The 21,895-nt window shown below is 44.1% G+C and overlaps 2 protein-coding genes across 3 annotated transcripts; both read right to left on the reverse strand.

Annotated features, from left to right (window-relative positions):
* Positions 1-1,412: 1,412 nt before the first annotated feature.
* Positions 1,413-6,211, reverse strand: LOC142884038 (chondroitin sulfate N-acetylgalactosaminyltransferase 1-like). The gene is made up of 10 exons (XM_076019449.1): positions 5,751-6,211; positions 4,829-5,252; positions 4,661-4,761; positions 4,381-4,559; positions 3,629-3,845; positions 3,411-3,512; positions 2,917-3,098; positions 2,430-2,524; positions 2,124-2,205; positions 1,413-1,916 (listed from the first exon to the last, which is right to left on the reverse strand). Exons 2-10 carry the CDS (start codon positions 5,189-5,191, stop codon positions 1,630-1,632), a joined length of 1,608 nt encoding a protein of 535 aa, XP_075875564.1. The 5' UTR covers positions 5,192-5,252; positions 5,751-6,211; the 3' UTR covers positions 1,413-1,629.
* Positions 6,212-8,139: 1,928 nt separating this feature from the next.
* On the reverse strand, positions 8,140-21,468 carry rnf122 (ring finger protein 122). 2 transcript variants are annotated; one of them, XM_076019452.1, is made up of 6 exons: positions 20,736-21,468; positions 14,639-14,795; positions 11,044-11,089; positions 10,907-10,948; positions 10,686-10,765; positions 8,140-9,811 (listed from the first exon to the last, which is right to left on the reverse strand). In XM_076019452.1, exons 1-6 carry the CDS (start codon positions 20,758-20,760, stop codon positions 9,697-9,699), a joined length of 465 nt encoding a protein of 154 aa, XP_075875567.1. In that variant the 5' UTR covers positions 20,761-21,468; the 3' UTR covers positions 8,140-9,696. The 2 variants fall into 2 exon arrangements, with proteins under 2 accessions (XP_075875567.1, XP_075875566.1); XM_076019451.1 differs by having other exon boundaries at positions 10,686-10,768; positions 20,736-21,466.
* Between the last annotated feature and the right edge of the window lie 427 nt (positions 21,469-21,895).

A 21,895-nucleotide genomic window follows, 5' to 3' on the forward strand; every position in this document is an offset into this window, starting at 1 on the left:
TTGACTGTTTTCTTAAGTTCTTATTTCACCTGCGCTTTTATCACCTTCAGCCTACAAGTCACAAGTACTAGTCCAATGAAGTGACTTTTTTGTTTTTTGCTTTGCTACTGTTGTGCAGTATCTCCTATGACATGTTTCTAGTGTTTTCAAGCGCCCTTTTAGAATTTTCAAAAATCAGCAAATCAAGAAAAACCTGCTCACGTCTAGACCTTTAACAACTTCATGATGGTGAAGAGGGATGGTCCTTCCACATTGGCCATTGGTCAGTCAATCAACATTCTACCTTACTTAAAGAAAATATTGCCCTAAAAATACAACTTGCATTGTGGTTTCAATGTGTTTATGCTATGAAAAATATAGTAAAAAATAGTGTAGCAAAAAACAAACAAAAAAAAAAACCCCAGCAAAACAGTCCTGAAATACGTTTTTTTTTATTTGTTTTTTTTTTTTGTTTGTTTTTTTCGATTTCTGTGGTGTACGTGAACACAACCTCATATAGGGAAGTGGGAAAGGGAGTGTCGGGCCTATTGCGCACAGTGCTGACGCTACCACTGCCGTCGGCCGATGCTGCGTTGCTCCTCCCTCCAAAGTAATGAGGTTAAATCAGTGTCTATTAATAGAGGAGTGAACTGTCTTCTCATCACAATCAAATGCATTATCATTAGACGTTATTGTTCAAACTCTGAGAAAAATGTATATTTGTAAAATAGTAATCGTAATTGTAAATTTTATTTAGAATATGAAATGAACACATATAAAATTACAAATAGCTCATAATGTTAAAAGTATTGCCGGTATGTTTGCTATTTCTATAATTCTATAATTGCATCTAAAAGAAGGGCCTGGCTGTGGGTTGTCATACTGGGCCTCAATAACTTGGAACACAACTTCTAATTCTGATCTGCCTCCCCTCAGTTCATTTTACTACGTACGTAGACAGTCAAGAATGTTCCAACAATCTGACATAAGCACATTTGTTATTCTGCATAAGCTATACTAATCCATGTGTTTTATTGCTGTTGGAAGCAGTCCAGGCTCACAAATGAGTCGTATCCACTATCGTATATCCACTTCTGTGCACAAACCTGCTCATATGGGTATAATCATGGATACTAACCAAGTGCAATATTGATAATAGTTGAACTTATACAGTGGGTTGAACTTATACTGTGCCGAAGTGCAATTCCTGAAAGCCCTTCGGCTGTTTCCAATAACACAACCACTAAGCACTTATCACTTATCTAATATGCACTCCAGCATTTGCACTTTAACATACCAATCAATGTCTAGTTGATGTGGAATTTGGATCCCTATTTTGCTTGAAGTGCTACATTCTACCAATGTAAACCTTCAGCAGTAGCATAACCACATTAACCCTGTGTCTTTTCTGTGGAAGAAATGAGAAGTACACATTACACAGTTCAATGTTTATTGCCACAACTATGTTTGCTGTTAGTTTGGCACTATGCACAGAATCATTAAAAACAAGCCAAAGTTTTGAGCATTCGCATAAATACGGGTTGACACAATCACTTTGTTCCCTGTGATTAAGAAAAACAAACAGAAAAGAGTGATAGGGAGAAATGACGTCAGCAGAGCTCTGCTCTCTCTGTCACAGTTCGCCACAAGTTATTTTCCCCATGTCTTCTTCAGTTTCTGGGAGTTTAAATGGAGCTCGATCTCTCGTTTGAAGAACAGCTCCCCCAGTTGGCTGTGAGAGGCCTCGCTCATGGCTTTGGTCTGCATGCACATCTTGTACTTGTCCGGAGGGAGCTCATCTGCACAGTTCTTCTCGTGCCACAGGTGAAAGAGGCTGCGGGACGGCGAGCGGACCACCATCAGCTTGCTGTGAAGGTACTTTCTGTACAGGTGCACATCCTCCAAACCCCAGCCTTTGATGTTGCGATCAAAACCGCCTGCCAGGGTTGGAACAAAATAAACCGTTTTTCAGGTGGGCAGAAAAACACATTTAGCAAAAAACCTGTGCATGGTTTTTCAACTGGTTTCCTTCATGAAATAAAATGAGGAGACAATTGAGATGTGTAAGGTTATTGAGGGGTAACATGACATCAGCCGTATTACTTATGGGGGAAAATCTATGATTGCAGAATCCCCATCATTACCAATGTTGATGAAATCAGACTTGTACTGGCAGGTCATACCAAACCCAAAGTCTCTCCAGAATCCAGATTCCTTCCTGATGACCTGCGAGAGAAGGAGGGGCAGTGTTGTTTTAAAATACCCAGTCTTCATTTATTATGACTCATTTTCAGACCTTTATTTATTTTTCTCCTGATGCGATGTTAATGATTACAAAAATTAACTAAAACAAAAAAAACGAAAACTTTTTTGCAAAATGTTCAACCTTTAGCTAAATCAAAGTGAATCCAGGCATCTCATGAGGACATACTGTTGATCTGTATACCCACCAGCTGCTGCTGGATAGAGGGGATTGTCGTGTGGTTGCGGTAGATGATCGCTGGGTTGTACTGACTGAAGAGCACAGGGTAGTACACCTTCTTACCTAGAGACGACAAGAAGGTCCCCTCAGAATTTTGGAAATGTGTTCGACAGATGCAGTCCACAAAGACAACAAAGGATAACTGGCAGTAAAAACAAAACAAAACAGGAATCTGGATAAAAATGGGTAAATAATACTGTAAAACATGTTGTAAGTACAAAAAACCACCAGAGGTCCATATAATGAAGTTGAAATTGTAGTTGGAGCATATTTGTTCAAGTCATGCTCAAACCTAGCAAGATAATAAATTACATGAGACAAATTTGAAAACGTGTTATGAAAGGTATTTCATTGGCAGTAGAATGATGTTCTGTGGCGTGCTGAGCAACGCCTCTGTGGTGAAACTGTTGTGAAAGCTCTTGTGCATGCACGCATGCAGCCCTCCGCACACTCACCTGGCTCCGCGTTGAGTCGACAGGAAGTTAGGAAGTCGGCCGTGAAGTGGACGTCAACATCGCAGAAGAACAGCAGGACGTTTTGACTCCGCCTCCACGCCTTGGCGCCCACTTCAAGGCCCCGCCCACGTGAAAACTCCTCGTTCAGCTGGATCAGCGTGAAACTCCTGAACCTGGTCTCTCTGATTGGACAGTGGGAAGAGGACAGCACACTGAATGTTACACCTCATTTTTTTCTAATTTGTTTATATTATTATATTATTATTATTTTTGATGAAATAATACAATTTTGAATACATATTAATGATATTTGAAATACGATAACAGTGGAACGTTAGGTGGCTATCAACTGACATAGATATCCACAGTTTGCTGTGAAGAATATCGGACACAACACTTGCGATGGTTGTTTCTTAGACTAGATTTGTCAAGGGTAATTTGCCTATCAAATTGCAAATGTAATGGAGGTGTAGAGAATTAAATAAAAAATTTACCTGGTTGTTTGGTCCAGGATTGCTTTTACCTGGTCTATCTGATCTCGACCAAAGTAGACGACGGTGAGATGAATCCTGTCGTCACGATGGATGCACACTTGTCTGAAGAGCAGCAAAAACAGTCATACACACACCTGCTCACCTGCCACTGGACGAAATAATCTGCTGCCATGCATTTAGCTTCAGGAGTCATGCAGAGTTTACAGATTATTTGCTACCTGAAGTTGCTGATGAAGTGCCTGAACGCCTCCGTCCTCTTTGACAGAGGTATGATGATGTTGATGAGGATGTTGCGCGTGTTCAGACACTCGCTCTTCACTTTCACCAGAGGGCCGAAGGGCCTGAAGAGCGCCACCTGGCTGAAGGCCTGCGAGCCTTCTGCCTTGAACATCAGCTCGTACACGGTTCCTCTGTCCCGCTCTGTCCGGGTCAACCCTGAAGACATTAGGGGGAAAATAATGCATTTAAGCATGATATAGGTAGTTTGAAGAGAGGTAATTGTATTTTCTTCTTTTTTTTTTTCTTATAATCATAGTTTTAAAGATAGGTAACATCAGTCACAATAACTCAACCCCTTGATGAAGTAATCAAAGCAGGTCTTTAAAAAAAACAAAGAAAGAAAAATATTTTTACAGACTGTTAAAAAAAAAAATTTTGGCCTTTGCAAGTAATAAAAGATTTCTGTACAGCAGTTCCAGACTAAGTACTTGTGAACATGGACACAGCATTAAATGATTACCTGCAACACAGAGGTTTGTTGTCACATGAACTACTAACTAGTTCAGAATATTGTAAAGCGATTTACCATGTGTCACAAATGACACAAAATGATGTAGAGTCTAAATGCTGGCCCATGAAATACCACTTTACTTTCATTATGACAAACATGCAGTGAAATCATTTGAACTCTTTAGACTCATGCATCGAGTCTAAACTAGTGACGAACCGCGAATGGACTCGTTTTTCCCACCTTCTATGAAATCTGACGGTGAGTATGCGTGTTTGCGCCTGCTGCTGTCGGCGCGTTGCTCGGGTCCGTTCAGGACGTGCAAAGCCGTTTCCACGGCACCGATCAACTCATCCCTGCGGTCTCTCCTCACAGGCCTCTCCTCTGGATGTCTGGTGAGCCCCATCTCCAGCTGGTACACCCTAAACAGAACAGCAGAGGGGGAGAGAGACCCTCCTCCTGAGTTACGTACTTACAACGAATACAGCCGTACCTCGAAGCTTCGCCCCGTGCCGGGTCTCACCTGCGCAGTGTGAACATGTCAAAAGCAATCGCTTCATACTCGCTGGACAGCTTCACGCCCGCGTTTACCTCGGCTCGGTTCAACTGGGAGCGGAAGAACTCCTGAAGGTAGAAATGAAGAATGAAGACCTAAAGACGAAGATGCACATTCAGACGCTAGCGTTTCTACCTTGAGGTCGGCCTGTGTTGGGCTTCGGTGGAGACTCTCCAGGCCCCGCGGGAGGATCCCTCTGGTTTTGGCTTTGTCCAGGGACTCCTGCAGCTGCAGCGTCCTCTCCTGAAGAGCCTCCTTCAGTTGGGCTATCTGCTTTGTCAGGCTGTTGATGTAATGCCTGTGAGAGTCTTCCCTCTCTTGCAACACGGCCATGTAGCCCTCCTTAGTGGGAGTCCCGCCAGACCACGGCGCAGACTGCCGACCACTGTAGGACACTGGCTTGCAGGCCAGGAGGTAGACCAGGGACACACAGCAGCACAGGCCCAGGACGATGATGCCAACATGGGCAATGAGGGCTAAAAGCCACCTTTTGAACATGGCGCAGTGTCTTATGTCATCCTACTGGCAGGATCTTCGTAGGATGTCCAAACTGTCATAGCTTTAAAGCAAGAAAGTCACAAGTGAAGTGCTGACTGTCTCACAATAGAATTTTAAGCAAGTTAATATGAATGGATGGACTTCCAAAAAAAAACAAACATTTGATCTCCTTTTGAAATTCTTCTATTCTGAGTTTTTTGCAGATTTTTCAATGCCTGTATATCTTGTTAATGTCTCTTACAGCTCAAGCATTATCGCAGATAGTTTATTTAAATTAGCTTTAAAAGTTTGTTGAATAAATGCATTTTAAATATGTATTTTGATTTGGTAGTGGTAGTTGGTCTTTGGTATTTGAGTCTTACATGAAAAAAACAAACAGTAATGTTCAAGTCCAATTTTGGCCATGCACCTGTTGTTAAAGCGGCATTACGGTCATTTCTTTCTCAGATTGGAATAAGATAATTAAAAATAAGGTTAGGAAATAACAGAGTTAGGGCAGAAAGGACGAAACCCTGTCATGTAAATTAGAGTAGAACTGCAAAAAAGCAAACCGACCAACCTTGCCCCGTCTCGTCTTGGTGTCACCGAGCAGCTTAATCAATGACCAGTCCACGCAACGGCGCCGTCCCTCGTCTTGCTCGTCTTGCCGTGGCCAGCTGGAACCACTGGTCAGGTTTAAGTTGAACTGCTTCAAAATGCCCAGAATGAGAACTAACCTGACCTCACATTCACTCAGTGCCACGACGCTAAAGGTGGGAAGTGACAGAAACAAGCATTTCTCTGTGCCTCTCCAGCCTGCCTGCATGCCTCTGTGTGTGTGTGTGTGTGTGTGTGTGTGTGTGTGTGTGTGTGTGTTGCCATCATCAGTTTATTCACAGCACAGATGGCTCTTTATTGCTCAGGTAGAGGCTGATCTCATGAAAGACTTGCTTATGTTTCCAGGTCCACCCATGCAGCGTGTGTGAGTGTGGGGGAGTGCGTGTCTATGCATGCTAAGACCTATACCATATTTTAAGATGAGAACTCACTGCGAGTGTAGAAAGTCTTTTAGCACCAGGATCACAGAGCTCTCAAGACCCCTCGCATCCTTTAACCTTGACATCGGCACTCTTTAGAGAGCGATGTCGTCTGATGTCGATGTTGCGTCTGAAAGTAAAACCTTAACAGAGACATGCTGAAGTCACCTGCTTTTTGCAAAATTTGACTGAGGCGCTCATTTGCATGTAATGCACTTTACAGCCACTAGATGCTACCACTGGCTCGCTGTGTTGTTAAGATTTGGTTCAAAAATGTTTTAGTAAGAGCCTAAATCGACGACCACTGCCACCACTGCCTCTGCTGTTTGCCAGAGAGTGTCATGAGCTTCACATCATTAGATGGTGATTTCAGTCACATGACACTTCATTCATCTGAGGTCCATTTGAAGCTGCCACAGAAGCAAACTTCCTGTTTGAACACAGACGTCTTTGTGCTGCCTTTGTGGAGAAAAATGCAAGTTTTCCTAACAAGCTCTCAGTTTCTGCTCTTCTTGCAGTTTCCCCAGTGTGTCCCTCACTCTTTTTCAGAATTGGAGTTGGAGTTGGAGTTAGGTTTAGGGTTATGGTTGGAGTTAGGGTTTGGGTTATGCTTGGGGGAGCATGGCATTGGTCTGGCCTCCCCTAACCCTAACCCTAACTGTAACCATAGCTGTAACCCCAACCCTAACCCTAATGGGAGGTCGGACCAATGAGCAGTTACCATGCTTGGAGTTAGGATTAGTTTTGGGAGTTTGAGTTAAGGTTGGGGTTGGGCTTAGGGTTGAAGTTAGAGTTGGGGTTATGCTTGGAGTTAGGACTACAGTAGGGGTCACAGTGAGGGTTAGCGTTGGGGTTATGGTTGGATTTAGGGTTTGGGTTGGGGTTAGAGGAAGGGTTGAAGTTTCAGTTAGGGTTATGGTTATGGATGGGGGTCAGGGATATGTTAGGGTTGGTGTTGGAGTTGAGGTAAGGCTTAGGGTTACGATTTGGGTTAGATTTGGGGTTAGGGTGGGGGTTATTGCAGTCAGTGTAGTCACCTCACAGTTTTTCATAGAAGTCCTTGTTTGAATTAATACTGAATATGGAGCCTGTTTATGTTTACGTTGCAGTATAAGATCCCGTTTCCTCCAAAGTATCTCCTGAAAACCGGATAACAGAACAAAATTGCCTTTAAAGCTGCAGATGTTAGATGGCGTGTGTGTATGTGCATGTGTGTGTGTGTAGTCCAGCATGACAAATTTGAGTTCCCTTGCAGCTCTTGAGCCTCGTTAGAAGGCAACTGCAGCGAGATCTGCCCCTCAGAATTTCGATGCCGTGCCACCTGCAGCAGGGAAGCAGCAAGGTAGCCCTCGGTTCCCACCAACAGGACGAGGCCTTGCCCATTTAATGAGGCAGCATACAGGATCTCCTTGTTTCCATTCAGACGCTCGATCCTGAGCTGGGATACAGAAAAGGTTTGACTTTGCTGTGGTGGTTATCCTCATGTTGCCCAGGTGTTTCAGAATTTTGACCGCTACTTCAAAATTATAGTTGCCTTGAGTCAAATGGCTTTTAAGGGAGACACGGAACCACCACAGTCTTTAGTCATCAGTGGCCATAAAACATTGAAAGTCAAACCAAATCTCACCATGTCCCTTCTGAAAATTGTGTGGTTTAAGGAAGAACAGATTGTCACGATGCAGCTGAAAGGCTTCTTATGTCATATTTAAATGGACATCCCAGCTGGTTTAAGAAAGGCGAGAGATCCAGTGGGATGTCGGAAACCACCGATCAACTACTTTTCTTTAAAACATGTTACATCTTACATGTTACTAGGACTTATGCAAATTGAGCATTTAACAAATGGCGAGATAAAAAGAAAAAAAAGATTCCCCTCCCTACTCCCTCCTGAAGGTGGCACTAGACAACCAACACAGAACAGCGAAGACAAAATGAGCAAAACAGACAACTGCATTTATTGTAATACCAAGTTATTTACATCTCTAGGGTTACAAAATGTGGAATGTGGCAAGAATCAGAGTGAATGTTTCCCTTTTGCACGCTGTCAAAAATGCCTGTAGATAAGTTGTTTTTTTCTGTCTCCCCTCTCTCCTTTGCTGTTCGTCTCTTTCACTCTTGTGTTTGGCTTGAAACTGGAGAGAAGGTTGGCTTCTGTTTCTGGACAATGTGCTCTGTGAGTTCGGTGCACAATTTAGGCAGTGACGTCGCTGTAATCCACCTCCCATCAAAAATAAACAAGGAACTATTACGGAAAAATATCAAACAGAATCACAGTCAATAATACCACCGAAATAAAATGTTGCGCATGACAGTGAGATGCATCCCCGACGAATTCACAGCACAAAACAGCAGCTACGCACTGCCGCTCCCTCTGCCAGCAGATAAAGCAGCATCTCATGCCATCAACTGTTACAGAAGATTGAACAAAAAGCCAAATCAAATAAAAATACAAGGGGACTAGCGCCGCAACGTAAAGTCCCAAAGGCATTGTGAATGTTTCTGTGAGTGTCCGTGTGTATATAAATACATAGTGCAACATAACACAGGAATTCTCGACATAAGGACCAAACTGAAACAAGTGAGAGGACGGCAGTGTCAGATCCCTTCACACAAACACAACAACAACAACAACAACAAAAACAGCCGGGACAAGAAAAGGTGAAGCCACCAATGAGGATGTGCATGCGCATCAACTCAGTGTTGTCAGCGCAACAACGCCAATCAATCTGCTACATGTGGGACCAGAGCCGAAACTGCTTCTTCTGGGTTGACACCAGTCGTTTGGTTCGGGTCTCTTGAAAGCATGTTTATCTGTTCAAATGACTTTTATTTCCATCGTCAGTTTTGAAAACAATCCCGTCGGCGTTATGGTATCATTAAGGAAAACACGCTGTCTTGTAGTTTTGGTCGTATTGTTTGGGAATTTCTCCAAGAGATACAAAAAAAAGCATGTTTCATGTTCTCCAAAAGAGCTTTTAACAAGCCGCGATGGACTCAGTCTCACGCCAGTGACCGGCTGAACGTGCTCCGTCAGTGGGAGTCCGGGGGGTCCTCCATCGCCATGAAATCTCCAAACGGTGTCTCTTCACCCTGCGGTGTCGTTAACCTCCCTGGAGGATGCGTGTGGGGGCGGCCGTGTGTGTGTGTGTGTGTGTGAGAGAGATGGGGGTGATATGTGGGTGGGTGGAGATAATCTCTCAGACACTACAAGGTGTCGCGCTGCCATCTCGGAGGCGGTTGCCAGGCAACAGCATCTTTCAGAGTCCCTCTCTAGATGGCAACTAGGTTACCCCTGTTTACCATTATTGTTTACAACCTTTTTTTTTTTTTTTTTTTTTTTCTGTTTAAAAAAAAGAACAATTCTGACTGCATAAACAGAGCACCCCCCCCCCCCACCCCCCATCCTGTAGTCGCCTAAATATACCAGCTGGTTTTGCCCAGGTCGACTGCGCCTCCCCCTGGTCGCAGCTGGTGGCAGGAGGCGAGAGGTTACACCAGTTCATCCAACAGGGTCCCTATGCTGTGGTGCTGTTCTGGGGGTCCCGCGATGGGCTTGTTGCACATGGGACAGACACATCGGACCTCCAGCCACTTCACCAGGCACCTGACAGGAAGGACACGGGCGACAGGAGAATTCATCAATGATGCTGAATGGTAAATGGTAAATGGACTGCACTTATATAGCACTTTCCAGCACTTTCACGGTACCCCAAAGCGCTTTACAATGGCCTCTCATTCACCCATTCACTCATACACTCATACACCAATGGGTGGCTGCTGCCATGCAAGGTACTGCCATCCCCATTTGGAGCAATTTAGGGTTCAGTGTCTTGCCCAAGGACACTTCAAACATGTGGAAACTGTGGCCTGTGAAATACTGCACGTTTTGCAACACAGACACCAAAGAGGTGAAATGACCAATTTTCAATTCAAAATAATTTCAATTGTCCACATCATCATGGATGGAGGTTCAGATTTGTGCCATTGTCTCTTTGTCCTATGAATTGAACGTTCTCATGCGACATTCAAATCAAAGTTTATCTTGTGAAACCCTGCCTGAGGAACTTAAAGGGCATTGTTTCCAATACTTCTGCTAAGTGACCACAAGAAAAATCCCCAATTTCGAATACATTTTTCCTGTGTGGAAACTCGAAATCACCGTCTGTTCCCTACAATACTCTTGGTGTTTGACACGACTGTCGGAAATGGGTGTGCGATTGTTCTGAGGACAGCCAGGATGCGGACATGCGGACATGCTTCCCTGCGTCGTATCACTGCTTCCATCAGCTGTGAACATGCAAAACTGTGACTATTGCCGCCGCCTCTTTCATTCGTAAATGTCAGTGCTGGCAGACAGGAGCTCCTGCGGCGGCTGCAGTCAAAATGCTCTCCATTCATAGTGGACGAAGGTCAGCTCAGACAAGACCGCCGCGGGAAGAAAAAAAAAAGAAGAGAAAAACTCTGATAATTGTACTCACTTCCTGTGGAAGGCATGTTGGCATGGCAACACTCCCAGCTCGTCTTTCACTTTGAAGTCCTCCAAACACACGGCGCATGTCTGCTGTGTGACAGACAGAACAGGGGGGGAGAAAGAGCGAGCGAGAGGTGTGAAGATCAGCGACATCATCGCGCATTACGTCAATGGCTTTGCTTAGACGGATTCAAGATGATGAAAATCTGTTCAAAAATTGATTCTTACCCCATGAAGACTTAATTTTTTGGGGTCTCCTTTTAAAACAACCTGTAGGTGGGAAGAGAAAAACCAGGTCAAAGATTGGACATAATTCATCTATTATTTATCTCTGGATATTGACAGACAGCTGCTCTCAGTTTTACCTCTCTGTATCCAAAACGCTCACTCTGGGCTTGGTGGCGGAGTTTGCTGTGGATGAACAGAGTGAGACGTTTTTTTTAAGTTGCTTTGTTCACATTCTGAATGATCTGAATACTGGTCTGAATAATGCATCTGTCATACTTCCCATTCTCTCTCTGTTTTAATTGATTGATGGATGAGTTTTGCATAGAATTTTGTATGAATACCGAGTTTTCATTCAAACCCTTCCCACTATTGAGAGCTGCCTATGAAAACAACACTCATGAGGCCTCTTTCTATCATGACTGTTTATTTCCTGGAGGTTTCATAGTCAGAAGTGTTCTCCTTTGAGACTTCATGAGCACTTTTGAGGTTAAAAACAAATACACTTTACTGAATTTACTTTGGACCATCTTTGACATGGAAATGTGGTTCTTTTTTTTATAGTTATATAACAGCAAATTCTTAATTTAACAGGTTAAATTTAAGAGCGGCAGATAATTATCCTCAGGTTAAGACTCGGTGGCGCGGCTAAAGGACGGGACTGTGTGTAATGGGAGATGTGTAACTGTTGGGTGTGCTCTCAAGTGCTTGTTCCCACAAATCCTTCAAGAGCTTGCACCCTCACACTCCTCACACGCACACTGCTCGCGAGTGATCATGTAACTTGCAGACAGACGCTAACCCGCACACAAACCACGCACACACAAACAAGACAAATAAGTGTGTGGCCCCTTTGAGTCACGCTACGCCCCCAAAACCAACAATGGAGAGCAGATCGTTATCACTTGGCAAGCTGCGTCTGTTCAGACGGGCTATTTCTGGACCCCTGCTTTATGCACAACTAAACATAGACTCCAAATGTCTATCACCGTGTCTCACATTTGAGCCTGAGCGCCAAAGCGTGGCGCGAGCAGGCCGAGATAAAAGGTGAACGTCTGTTTGCTCGCTCGTGACCACACTGAGTTTCTCCTTCTCGCCGGTGTGATGCTATATTTGTTGTTTCTGTCGCCCGGTTTCTTGTTTATGCCAGTCCCCCGGGGTGGAACAATGTGAGGATACACGTTCCGCATGTGCCGAGGTTTCCCATGCCGCGATAATGATGCGAGCGGCAGAGCTTGGGCTCAGCCATTGTGTTCCGAACCCTTCATACAGCTGCGTGTATACAGCCTAACACTCCCTAATTCAACATCATTCTGCATCCTGTTTTGAAATTCAAAGGTCCGATGTTATACAGATTTCAGGACTGTTATTTTTCGTCCTGGACTTCACCGGAGGAGCTTGGAACGATCATTTTCACTCAGTTGGTGTGTCTATAAATCTCCATAAAATAGCCTATTTATCCCGCTGCTTACAGGTTCTAGCTTGTGATGACTGTTGATTGGCTGACGATTGGCTAAAATGTTTGCGCTTTCACATGTTTGGAAGGAGAAAAGAAAAAGGTTTTATGAGAGGGAGGAAAGCATGTGGTGTCAGAGCCCTTTGTGAAATCGCTTCACAACTATTTTTTGATTATTACTAATGGCAGTCAGTTAGAGAAAAGTGAAGCTGAAAATATTATTGAGGCAGGTTTGGAAAGTCTAGGTATTGTCTGCTAATGTTACACTGAAGAACTGATAGAGACGGCCCTTAAAAAAATAACTTGGCAACTTGGCTGGCTGGTGAAATAGGCCATGCCAAAGCAAGACTAAAGGAAACACCGCTCCACTGATCTTCTGATGAATCACCCTGTCTGCAAACCATCCTGCAATCACATGTATAAACGGGGGCAGATGCAAGTGACTCAGTGGTTAGGATTCCTTTTCTTTGGAAAGTTCTCAGCTTCCCTCAGATTGCGACGGTCAATGTAGCAGCAAAGGTCAGACTAAACCAACACTCATGGTTATAGAGCAGTGACTGATCACACTGCAGTTCATAACTCAAGTGTGATCTGGAGGCGTCAATGTAAAATCCAAGTGACCCACTTCTACTGCGAACACTCATTTTCACTTCATTATTTAGTGGTAATTATTAACTATTTAGTATAACCGCTGTAGCAGGAGTAGATTATATTCACCAAAGTTAGAAATGAGGTTCTGTGAAAAGCGTTACACAACAACAATTCACGATTTCTGACCTGGCGAGCTAGACAGAGCCCTTCCTGAACACTGTGGACTTGTTTCACCTCTCCATCTGGATGAGACTCTATAACTCCCCTGATGATGGAATGTGTTGTTGTCTGTTTACATCGCAGGGTTGCACACTTTCAGTATGGAAGCTATGTAAACACCAGATGGAACATTTCCTCAATTTCTCTCATGTACATCTACCAAAAAAAAAAAGCCTGCAGAGGATGTCTAGAAAAGGGCAGGCAAACTACAGTATATTGTTACCATGTTCAAGAAAAAACATGGAGATTTTGTGGTCTTTTTCTACTTTAGCCAGGTGGAGAATACTGAATTTGCATCAAAGCGACTCACAGAGCCACAGAAAACAGACATCGGCGCTGATCAATGGGAAAACCACCCAGTTGTGATAAAACTGCAGCTATAAGAGAGTCCAAACTGATCTCTTCAGCATCTCTTCAGCCATTTGTTTCCGAGCAGCTTCTTCTTGCTTCCTTGTTTCCACAAGAGCTCAACACAAACGCAACAAACAACACTGGGTGACAGTGGTGGATGTTTTTCTAACGATTGACTGCGGTTTCTGTCAATCGTTCTCATTTTTTGCACATATGCAGATTCTCAGTTTTTCCGAGGATAACTCCAAGAGGAAAAAAACCCAAACCTTTCCACATGTGACAACACTTCCCTCAGAGCTTTCAAACACTGCACACATTCTAGCACAATTTTTTTTCGTGTGTGTGAACTCCCACTGGGTGCTATTCGGGCCATGTTTATTCTGAGCAGAGTTTCTCTGCAGTTTTCCTCTCTGCTGTCCTCACACATTGTGATGGGCTGCTTCCTGTTGCCTCACATCCCGTCCTTCAGACACAAATGTCCCTCCAGCTCATCAGGGAGTTCATAGTCAACAGCAGGGGAGGTCACCCTGTTCCTCTTCCCCTTCTCACTCGGTTTCTGCCCTGAACGCGCAGTGACATAACACATTTCCTCGCCTTAACAGAAAACACTGCACACAAATAACTTCTAGGTAAGTATCATGTCTAGCCAGAAGCCAACAACATATATAATTCACTTCCAGTAAATTCTGTAGAATCACTGATTTGTCATTAATTGGTTGTGACTGTGCTCAATGTGATGCCGGCTCTCCTTCATAGACTTTTCATGTCATATTAATGTCTACAATCAGCACACACGAGGCTATAGATCATTTAAGTCAGAAGGCTTCGCTCAACTATAATCCATTGGATTTTTAAACATGGACACAAACAATATTATCCAAAATGTAAAGAAAGAAATTGAAAAAAGAGAAAGCTCTTTGATAGGGCCTCGTAAAATACAATGCAGTCTCTTGTCGAAAAATGTAAATGCCTCATTTCGTCGTCTCACACTAAAATGCTTAAAAACACTGGCACAACTACCTCCCCGGCACTGCTTCATCGTGACATCTCAATAATAATATCAATAAATTGGACTTTAGAGTTTAGTTGTGTATCATGTTGGGATTGTTCCTGCTCACCTGATGAAGTAACAGCAGAAGATGAGGCTGAGGATGAACACAAAGATGCCCGTCCCGAAGATAACCATGTAGATGTTGAGGGGCAGGTCCTGGAAGGTGATGGGCGGCATTGTGCACGACTCGTTGGAGTAAACCAGTCCCAGACCACAGAAGCACCCTGAACAAAGACAGAGGCGATGTTCAAAATCAGGAAGGGCACTAGCCAAGAACAAGTGAAAACCTTACACAAAGAGTGTACACATGCACACGCGCATATTTTAGCAGTGTGGGCAGCTGTGCCATCTCTATTGTTGCATCACAATAGCCACCACACAGAGACATGGAGACTCGGATAAGGTAAAGAAAGATGGCCGCTGCAGGGTCCCTTGACGAGACCGTCGCATTGCTGCGGTGAGACATTACAGAGGATGAAAAAGTGTTTCAGGAGACCTATGATATTTGCACTACTGCTCATCACAATCCCATAATGCAGCATATCTCCCTTCTAACGTAATGTTAAATTCAGGTCCCACTGTCTGTCTGTATAGTGTACATTTAATCTCATGTACACGTATGTATCTATGTATGCATATGTATATATACATTATTATATATAAACTGACAGTAGAAAGACATTTCAGATGCAAAAACTGTCTTCATGTCCAAACTGTGCACTCAAAGAGAACTTTCCAATGTGCACCAATGCAAACACGGGGGCGTTCTCCTGTTAAAAGTCCCCTTCTTTGTCTCATCCTACATGCTCCCTCGCTACACTCACATGTGTTTGCTTTAGCGTGGAAAACATTATCACTCTAGCGCCGCTCTCAAGGTCAGGGGCAGAGGCTGGGGGGAGGGTGGGTGAGGACGGAGGAGCAAATGTGGCATGACGTCACGCGGGTTCATGATGAGCAGTGCTTGATAGGGCGTATTCATTACATTCATCGCCATGCACATAAAGATTAAAAGGAACTGTTAATTCCAAGACAGAACATCAGACAAAAGATTAGAGGGAAGGAGAGAGACACAAAGACAAAGAGACATTGTCCATCCAGCACACTGTCATACACTGTGTATCTGCAAGAACACCAACACAAAAAGAGTGTCTGCAAGAAGAACTGTTGAAACAGGGGTCACATCAACTCAGCCAGAGATAGTGAACAGAAATTTAGGAAGGAGTCACCACAGTCTGCTGGTATCAACCCCCTGAGGAAAATAGGCAGCACGACTGAGCAGACAAAGACGGTCTCTGCAGGTTTCCACTTCGATCAAACACAAGCTGATTTTGCTGATGAGCACTGCTTCTCTCTCGGACAGTGTAGTAATCAGTGACAGAGGATCCTACATTGTCTAATCATTGAAGAAAAAGCGCCTGATTCTTGGTTATCAAAAACCAAATGGCTGCAATTTGCCTCAGCGATCAAACGGGTGAAGCAAGAAACATGTTTATCAGACTCTCCTTATTCTCTAAAGCTTTATGTGTCTCTCAAGGTTCCTCGCGCAATACAAAAACATGCTGGCCGGGTGGACAGGAAACTCTGGAATGATCATTGCGTTGCGTTGTTTACAAAGCTGAACAATTTTAGTGCATAAGTTATAAGAGTCATACCAGATGCCCCGTATCTTAAATCTTTTGGTTATCCACAGAGAGTCTTGAGAAAACATGGAAGTTGACTGGGTGAATGCAATGCACTGCAGCGTTTCACCAAAATCTTGTCAAAGTCAAGAGCAAAGTTCTGCGGTTTCACTTCCTTCTTTTTTGTCCACAACAAAACCTCTGTCGAACACTGACCTCTTCATACGTAAAGAAAGCCCACTTCTGACAAAACACAATGACATTTAAGGCTCACTAGAATTCCTTTATTTTGGTCAGTGGCAAGAGAGTTGAAATCTGATCGACCCAGATGTCTTACGTGTTTACAGGTTGTGGTTAACAACAGCAAATTCTTGTTGTAGCGAGTGTTTTGTTTTTCTTTGGGCGTCGGGGTGAGGGAGTTTATTTTATCCGGCACAAAAACACAGCATCTGGAAAGTATTTAGTAGATTCACCAGAACATTTAAATGGGTGTCATTTGCACAGCAATGAAATATAATACCGGTGTCAATACATGCTTCAGCGAACAAGGCAGGGCCAAACAAACATCCTTTGAGGTCACCTACATGATGATTCATATAAAATATATAAGACATTATGGTCCAAAAGGTCAAAGGCTAGGTCAGCTGATTAAACCTTGAGCACGGCAGTCTTGGTGCCTAAAAACAGTCCAAAGATTATAAGAATCAACTGCGCATGCCAGTCTCATGAAAAGGAAAACGTCTGATGGGAGCACAATTAAAACTGCAAGAGCGAAAGAAAAAAGGCCCTGAAAGTTTGGATGCACGGGGACCTTTACCGCTGTCAGATTCCATTGGCATGCACTATTTTCTCACACCGCATTTTTCTTCTTCTTCCTAAATCAGATGTACTGTTTTGTGTCAAACCTGCGGCCGAAGTGACACGTTGACATTTGTATTTGACATTTCTGCTCCCTCACAGAGGAAATTGCCATGATAGGATCAATATTTCCCACCTCTCAGCTCCACTCTCGCTGAATGAGCTGCAACGCTTCATTTATGGGGCCTTGTCGATGGCTGCCCATTCAAGATCTGTTGCTAAATAACTTCTCTCAGAGAGAGGTAATCGATTGCCAGGGAGTCCTTGATGCTCCGTGGATACTCAGCGAACACTGTCCAAATAATCGTGTGAACAAAGCACAGATTGGTTATGAGTACAAGGCAATCTCTTGAATTTGCTGAACAAAAATTGCTGTTCATTTAAAGGCCCATCTCAGTGTCACTCTTTGTTTTTAGTGTGCATCACAGGCTTCCGGTCGTCACAGCACAATAATATATGTGTAAAGATTACAGCTTTTAGAGATTCAAAGGATAAGATAAGCCTTGAGAGTACTTGGTTGTTCTTTCACAAAAGCAAAGCCACAGTGACGAATGAAAGTTTTATCTTTGACTTGACAGCAATTCTGAAGTCCCAAAACAGCAAATACGCTCAATCCGATCTCATATCTTGGTCATAAATACATATGAGGGTCAAGATAAAATGCAAAAGAATTTCCTCATTAATCATAACTTCCATGTAGTGTTTGTGACATCTGAAGTTCGTGTGAGGTCAGTTGCTTTCTGAGGTTGCAAGTGGTCAGTAGAAATTCTGAGATTTAATCTACTACCTTGCATGATGTGGTTCTCTACTTCAACACAACTTTTACTGTGAAAGATCAACTTGTCTTGGAGGGAAGAGTAACGGCGGCTTGTCCCATGAACAAACTTGAGAAACACAAGGTTGCCAAAACATGTTCTTCTCTTTATGATTCTAATCTTTTTAATTGGCTTTCGGTTGCGAAGGCTGTGAGTTTAAAGCCTGGATTGAAAATAGGACAGTGTGTTTTGAGAGTCTAAAACGTGACCTGAGGCTCAGTCTTTGTTTTCTCGACAGCTCTGATGATGGATTTTCCAGATACGTTTTCAGCTACTTTCTCAGATATTGTCAGCTTCTCTGAATCCTTTGCACTGATTCATTTATGACTGTACTCCTCTACCATTGGCTTTCCCGTCTTGATGACTGGTTCTCTTTAAATATCTGTGTATTTTCTGTAACCTCTTTTGTCTTTGTCATCAGTCAGCAGTTGCTTTACAGAATTTGATAATGAAAATCAGATATGCAACATTGCATTTGTGCTTTGTCGAGGAACAAGGAACTACCCTTTCCAGTGTCTTAGAAGTGAGTCATGAATATGCGTATAACTATTCTATCTACTTTGAGCTAAAAGAAATTTACATTACCAGAATCCAACAGATAAGAAATCCAGAATATGAATGACGGAAAAAAACTCTTTGTCAGCCATGGCGGCTGGGCTAACATCATGGGGTGAACATGTAAATAAAGAAAGCTTTTCCATCACCCCTTTTTCACTGAATAAAGAACCAGCACCAATAAGATCACCAGGAGGTAATGAGACACAAAGCAAGGTGAGTGTGTGTGTGTGTGTGTGAGGGTGGGGGGTCGGGGGTTTCTGTATTCATGTCACTGAATAGATAATGGCACAAATCACCTGCGAAGCTGCTCCTGACACACAATCTGAAATCTAGGGCACTTACATTCAGCGTCTGTGGGCGCCAGACAACCGTCTGCACGGCTGGGTGCTTACATGTTTATCCTGCACCTTTTGTATGGCCGGTAGACAGCCATATATATACATGTGCTATTTTGCTGGGGGTGTAGTCCTACGTGGCTGCTGACCTATATATTGGCACAGTCGAGGGCGGCCCGTTGCCATGGCACTGAGTGTAGCAGATGCTGGAGAAAAGGGAAAAGAGGCTAGCTAGCTAGCTGAAGTTCTGAATCTGCATTTGGACGGAGGTGTTTTTTTGCGACACAAAGGCAGCCGAGTCTCTCCGCGAAGCCGTGAACACGCGCTTCGACTGTGGCAGCGCCCGGTTAGCTCCTACGAATACGTCTGCTGGGCTCTTTGGCCTATATATGCCACGTTTTCACAAAGCTGCCTCTCGCACCGAAGACAGAACTTTGCATCAAATATTCAACACTTCACATGCGCGGAAACACTCGAGTCTGCCTGCATGACTGCTCCAGGGGGGGTGGGGGGGAGGGGGGTGTTGCATGGAAGGGGTTCAAGCACTAAACCTGTTCAGGCCCAAGTCGTCTCGTCTGCAGCGTTAAAGTCATAAGTGTCACACGTCAGGGTAGAAAAAGACGAAACCATGGTGACAGAGCGGTGACACACAAGGAGCGGACGCTGAGCTGTGTCCGCGTGATGCCGCTTCATTTCTCTCGCAGAATGTCACTCTTTGATACTCCAGAGAGTGTGCGAGTGTGTGTGTGTGTGTGTGTGTGTGTGGTTGTGCGGCACTGTTTTCAGTATGAATAGCAGGGGAGTCAGGCAACACAAAGGGAGTAATTGTTCCTGTCTGATCACAGTCTGCAGACGAGGCTGCCACGGCTGCGGCCACTGCACTCAAACAGGCAAAGTCAGGGGAAAACGACCGCCAATCCATCATGTTGACCTGGTCAACAATGGCGCACCGACACAACAAGCCACGGCAAAGGAGGGGTGTGTTTAGCACGAGCGAGACAAAAGCGAGACGGCGAGGTTGTCAAGACTTGCCTCTTAGTTTCGAGGGAGAAGAGGAGTGAGAGGCCACACAGTGTGTCAGTCGGCGGCAGTGGGATTATTCAGGGTTTACGCCAATAACAGACATTTGAGGGCTTCAGATGGAAATAGTGAATGACTTTTCAAATGGTATTGAATGAGCCATTAATTGCTCTTGTTCACATGGGCATATTGAAAATGTACACATTTTTACAAATAGTGATACTGGGGAAGAAAAAAAAAAAAAAAAAGGTTCCCGCAAAAAGGTGTGAAAACTTTTACTTCTGGTTCTCTGTTCGTGTTGTTTCGATTTGTTGGACTCCCTGAATGTGATGCTCTACACTTGCTTCACATCAATTCCATCCATCCACCATCATCTATAACCCACTCATTCATCCTCACACACAATCCTTTCGTGAGGCATCTCAATCGATGCACACTCCATCTACAGAACTGGAAGCAGATGTGGCCGGCGTTTGACTTTTTTTTTTTTTTTTTGCAACAAGGTCAACAAATGCGACTACTGTCATCAGACACCTTAAAATAACTTCAGTTTTTTTGGCCTCATGGGGCCCAATATATATTTGATTATTTATTTTTGCGTTACACTTACTCAGTGCAATGTCTTGCCAGGAAATGGCAAGCGTTCCTCACAGTGACACACGCACGAGTTATTTATTAAAATCTTGAAACTGATGAGGTGTGACAATCTGCTCGTTTCACACAAAGGAAATGTCTAAATTTAGAGGCACAGGGAAAAAAAAAAAAAAAAAAAAAAAACCCTCGGAGGAGGAACTCGATGGAGAGACAATACCAACCTTCTTCTTCTCCAGCGCTCAGTGCTGCCACGACGGCAGCCAGTCTGTCGTACAACAACAACAAAAACAACATGCATTCTGTCGCGCACAAGCCTGATCACGACACGATGCAACAACACATGTGTTTAGATAAAGACTGCTCACCGTTACACCACTGGAACGGGTGCATCAATGCGTCAGGAGTGGAGAGTCCTCGCCGAACTGGACCCGATCACTGTTTACCAACAAGCCGCCTCCGAAGATGGTCGACGGCGATAAAAGTGCATGAGAGAAGCTTCTGACTGTCCGGGAGTCAGAGTAGGGAGGTGGTGGACCGGACCAGTAGCACCAGTGGAGAAATAGAGCCCCAAAAGCCTGGTGGATATTTTTTTTTATTTTTTTTTTTAAACAAAAAAAAACGAGAAGACGGGTTCCAGTGGAGCAGGGCTATCTCATCTTAGTGCCGTTGTATACACGCTGCTTGGGTCCCGTTGATTGGCTGAACCGGAGAAGACGCGCACACACAAACACACTAAAAGCAGAAGTGGCGACGTGGGCTTCCCCTCCTCTCGCTCCGTGCTCCGGTTGTTTCTGCTGCGTTATTATTAATAGATGGCATAACACTGACCTAGCGGCGGCATCTGCTCCGTTGCGGGAAACTAGAGCAGTGGCTCGCCTCTCCTGCTCCCGCCCACCCCGCTGACGCTGCTCGACGTGCGGCGGCGGCGGCGACTCACTGCTGAGTGCTGAGGCCAGTTTTCGACACGCAACTGGCTGCTGGCTCGCTTAGGCGTGTGTTGCTGTGACGGCCCGCCTGTGTGTGTGTGTGTGTGTGTCTGTTGTGCTTCCTACCATTAGTCACCATCCACCGAAAGGCTTGTGGGAAGCTAAAGACAACTACCATCCGCAACGGCGTGGGCACAAAATCGATTCCCAGATCCGAATCAGAGGAGCTGCAATTATAGGCCTGTAGTGTGGGACTCCCTCTAGCAATCTGCATGCATACAAAGTGTGTGTGTGTGTGTGTGTGTGTGTGTGTGTGTGTGTGTGTGTGTGTGTGTGTGTGTGTGTGTGTAAACCAGTATGATTCACTACCAGAGGAGAGAAGTCACAAATTACAAAGTAGATTTTTTTTTCAGTATCTTTACTTTACTTGAGTATTTCTTTTCTTGACAACTTGTTTTATTACTTTAACTACCTGAATTTTCACACAAATATCTGTACTTTCAACTCCTTACATTTGAAAAAAAAAACCACGGTGGTTACTTTTTGTGTTTAAAAGTCTTTAAAAGATACAGAAGATGACAAATTTTGGTCTTGCGAGA

The sequence above is a fragment of the Nelusetta ayraudi genome, unplaced genomic scaffold (genome assembly GCF_046127955.1).
Source record: "Nelusetta ayraudi isolate G7.1 ecotype Tasmania unplaced genomic scaffold, CSIRO-AGI_Nayr_v1 ptg000010l, whole genome shotgun sequence".
Lineage (NCBI taxonomy): Eukaryota > Metazoa > Chordata > Actinopteri > Tetraodontiformes > Monacanthidae > Nelusetta > Nelusetta ayraudi.

Coding starts and splice junctions, on each gene's coding strand:
- LOC142884038 (XM_076019449.1), bottom strand. CDS start 5,191: ATGTTCAAAAGGTGGCTTTTAGCCCTCATTGCCCATGTTGGCATCATC. Junction 4,560..4,660: donor GACATGTTCACACTGCGCAG/GTGAGACCCGGC, acceptor TGTTCTGTTTAG/GGTGTACCAGCTGGAGATGG. Junction 3,846..4,380: donor ACCGTCAGATTTCATAGAAG/GTGGGAAAAACG, acceptor TAATGTCTTCAG/GGTTGACCCGGACAGAGCGG.
- rnf122 (XM_076019451.1), bottom strand. CDS start 20,760: ATGCACCCGTTCCAGTGGTGTAACG. Junction 14,796..20,735: donor CCCGTTCCAGTGGTGTAACG/GTGAGCAGTCTT, acceptor GTCTTTGTTCAG/GGTGCTTCTGTGGTCTGGGA. Junction 10,949..11,043: donor AGCGTTTTGGATACAGAGAG/GTAAAACTGAGA, acceptor TCCCACCTACAG/GTTGTTTTAAAAGGAGACCC.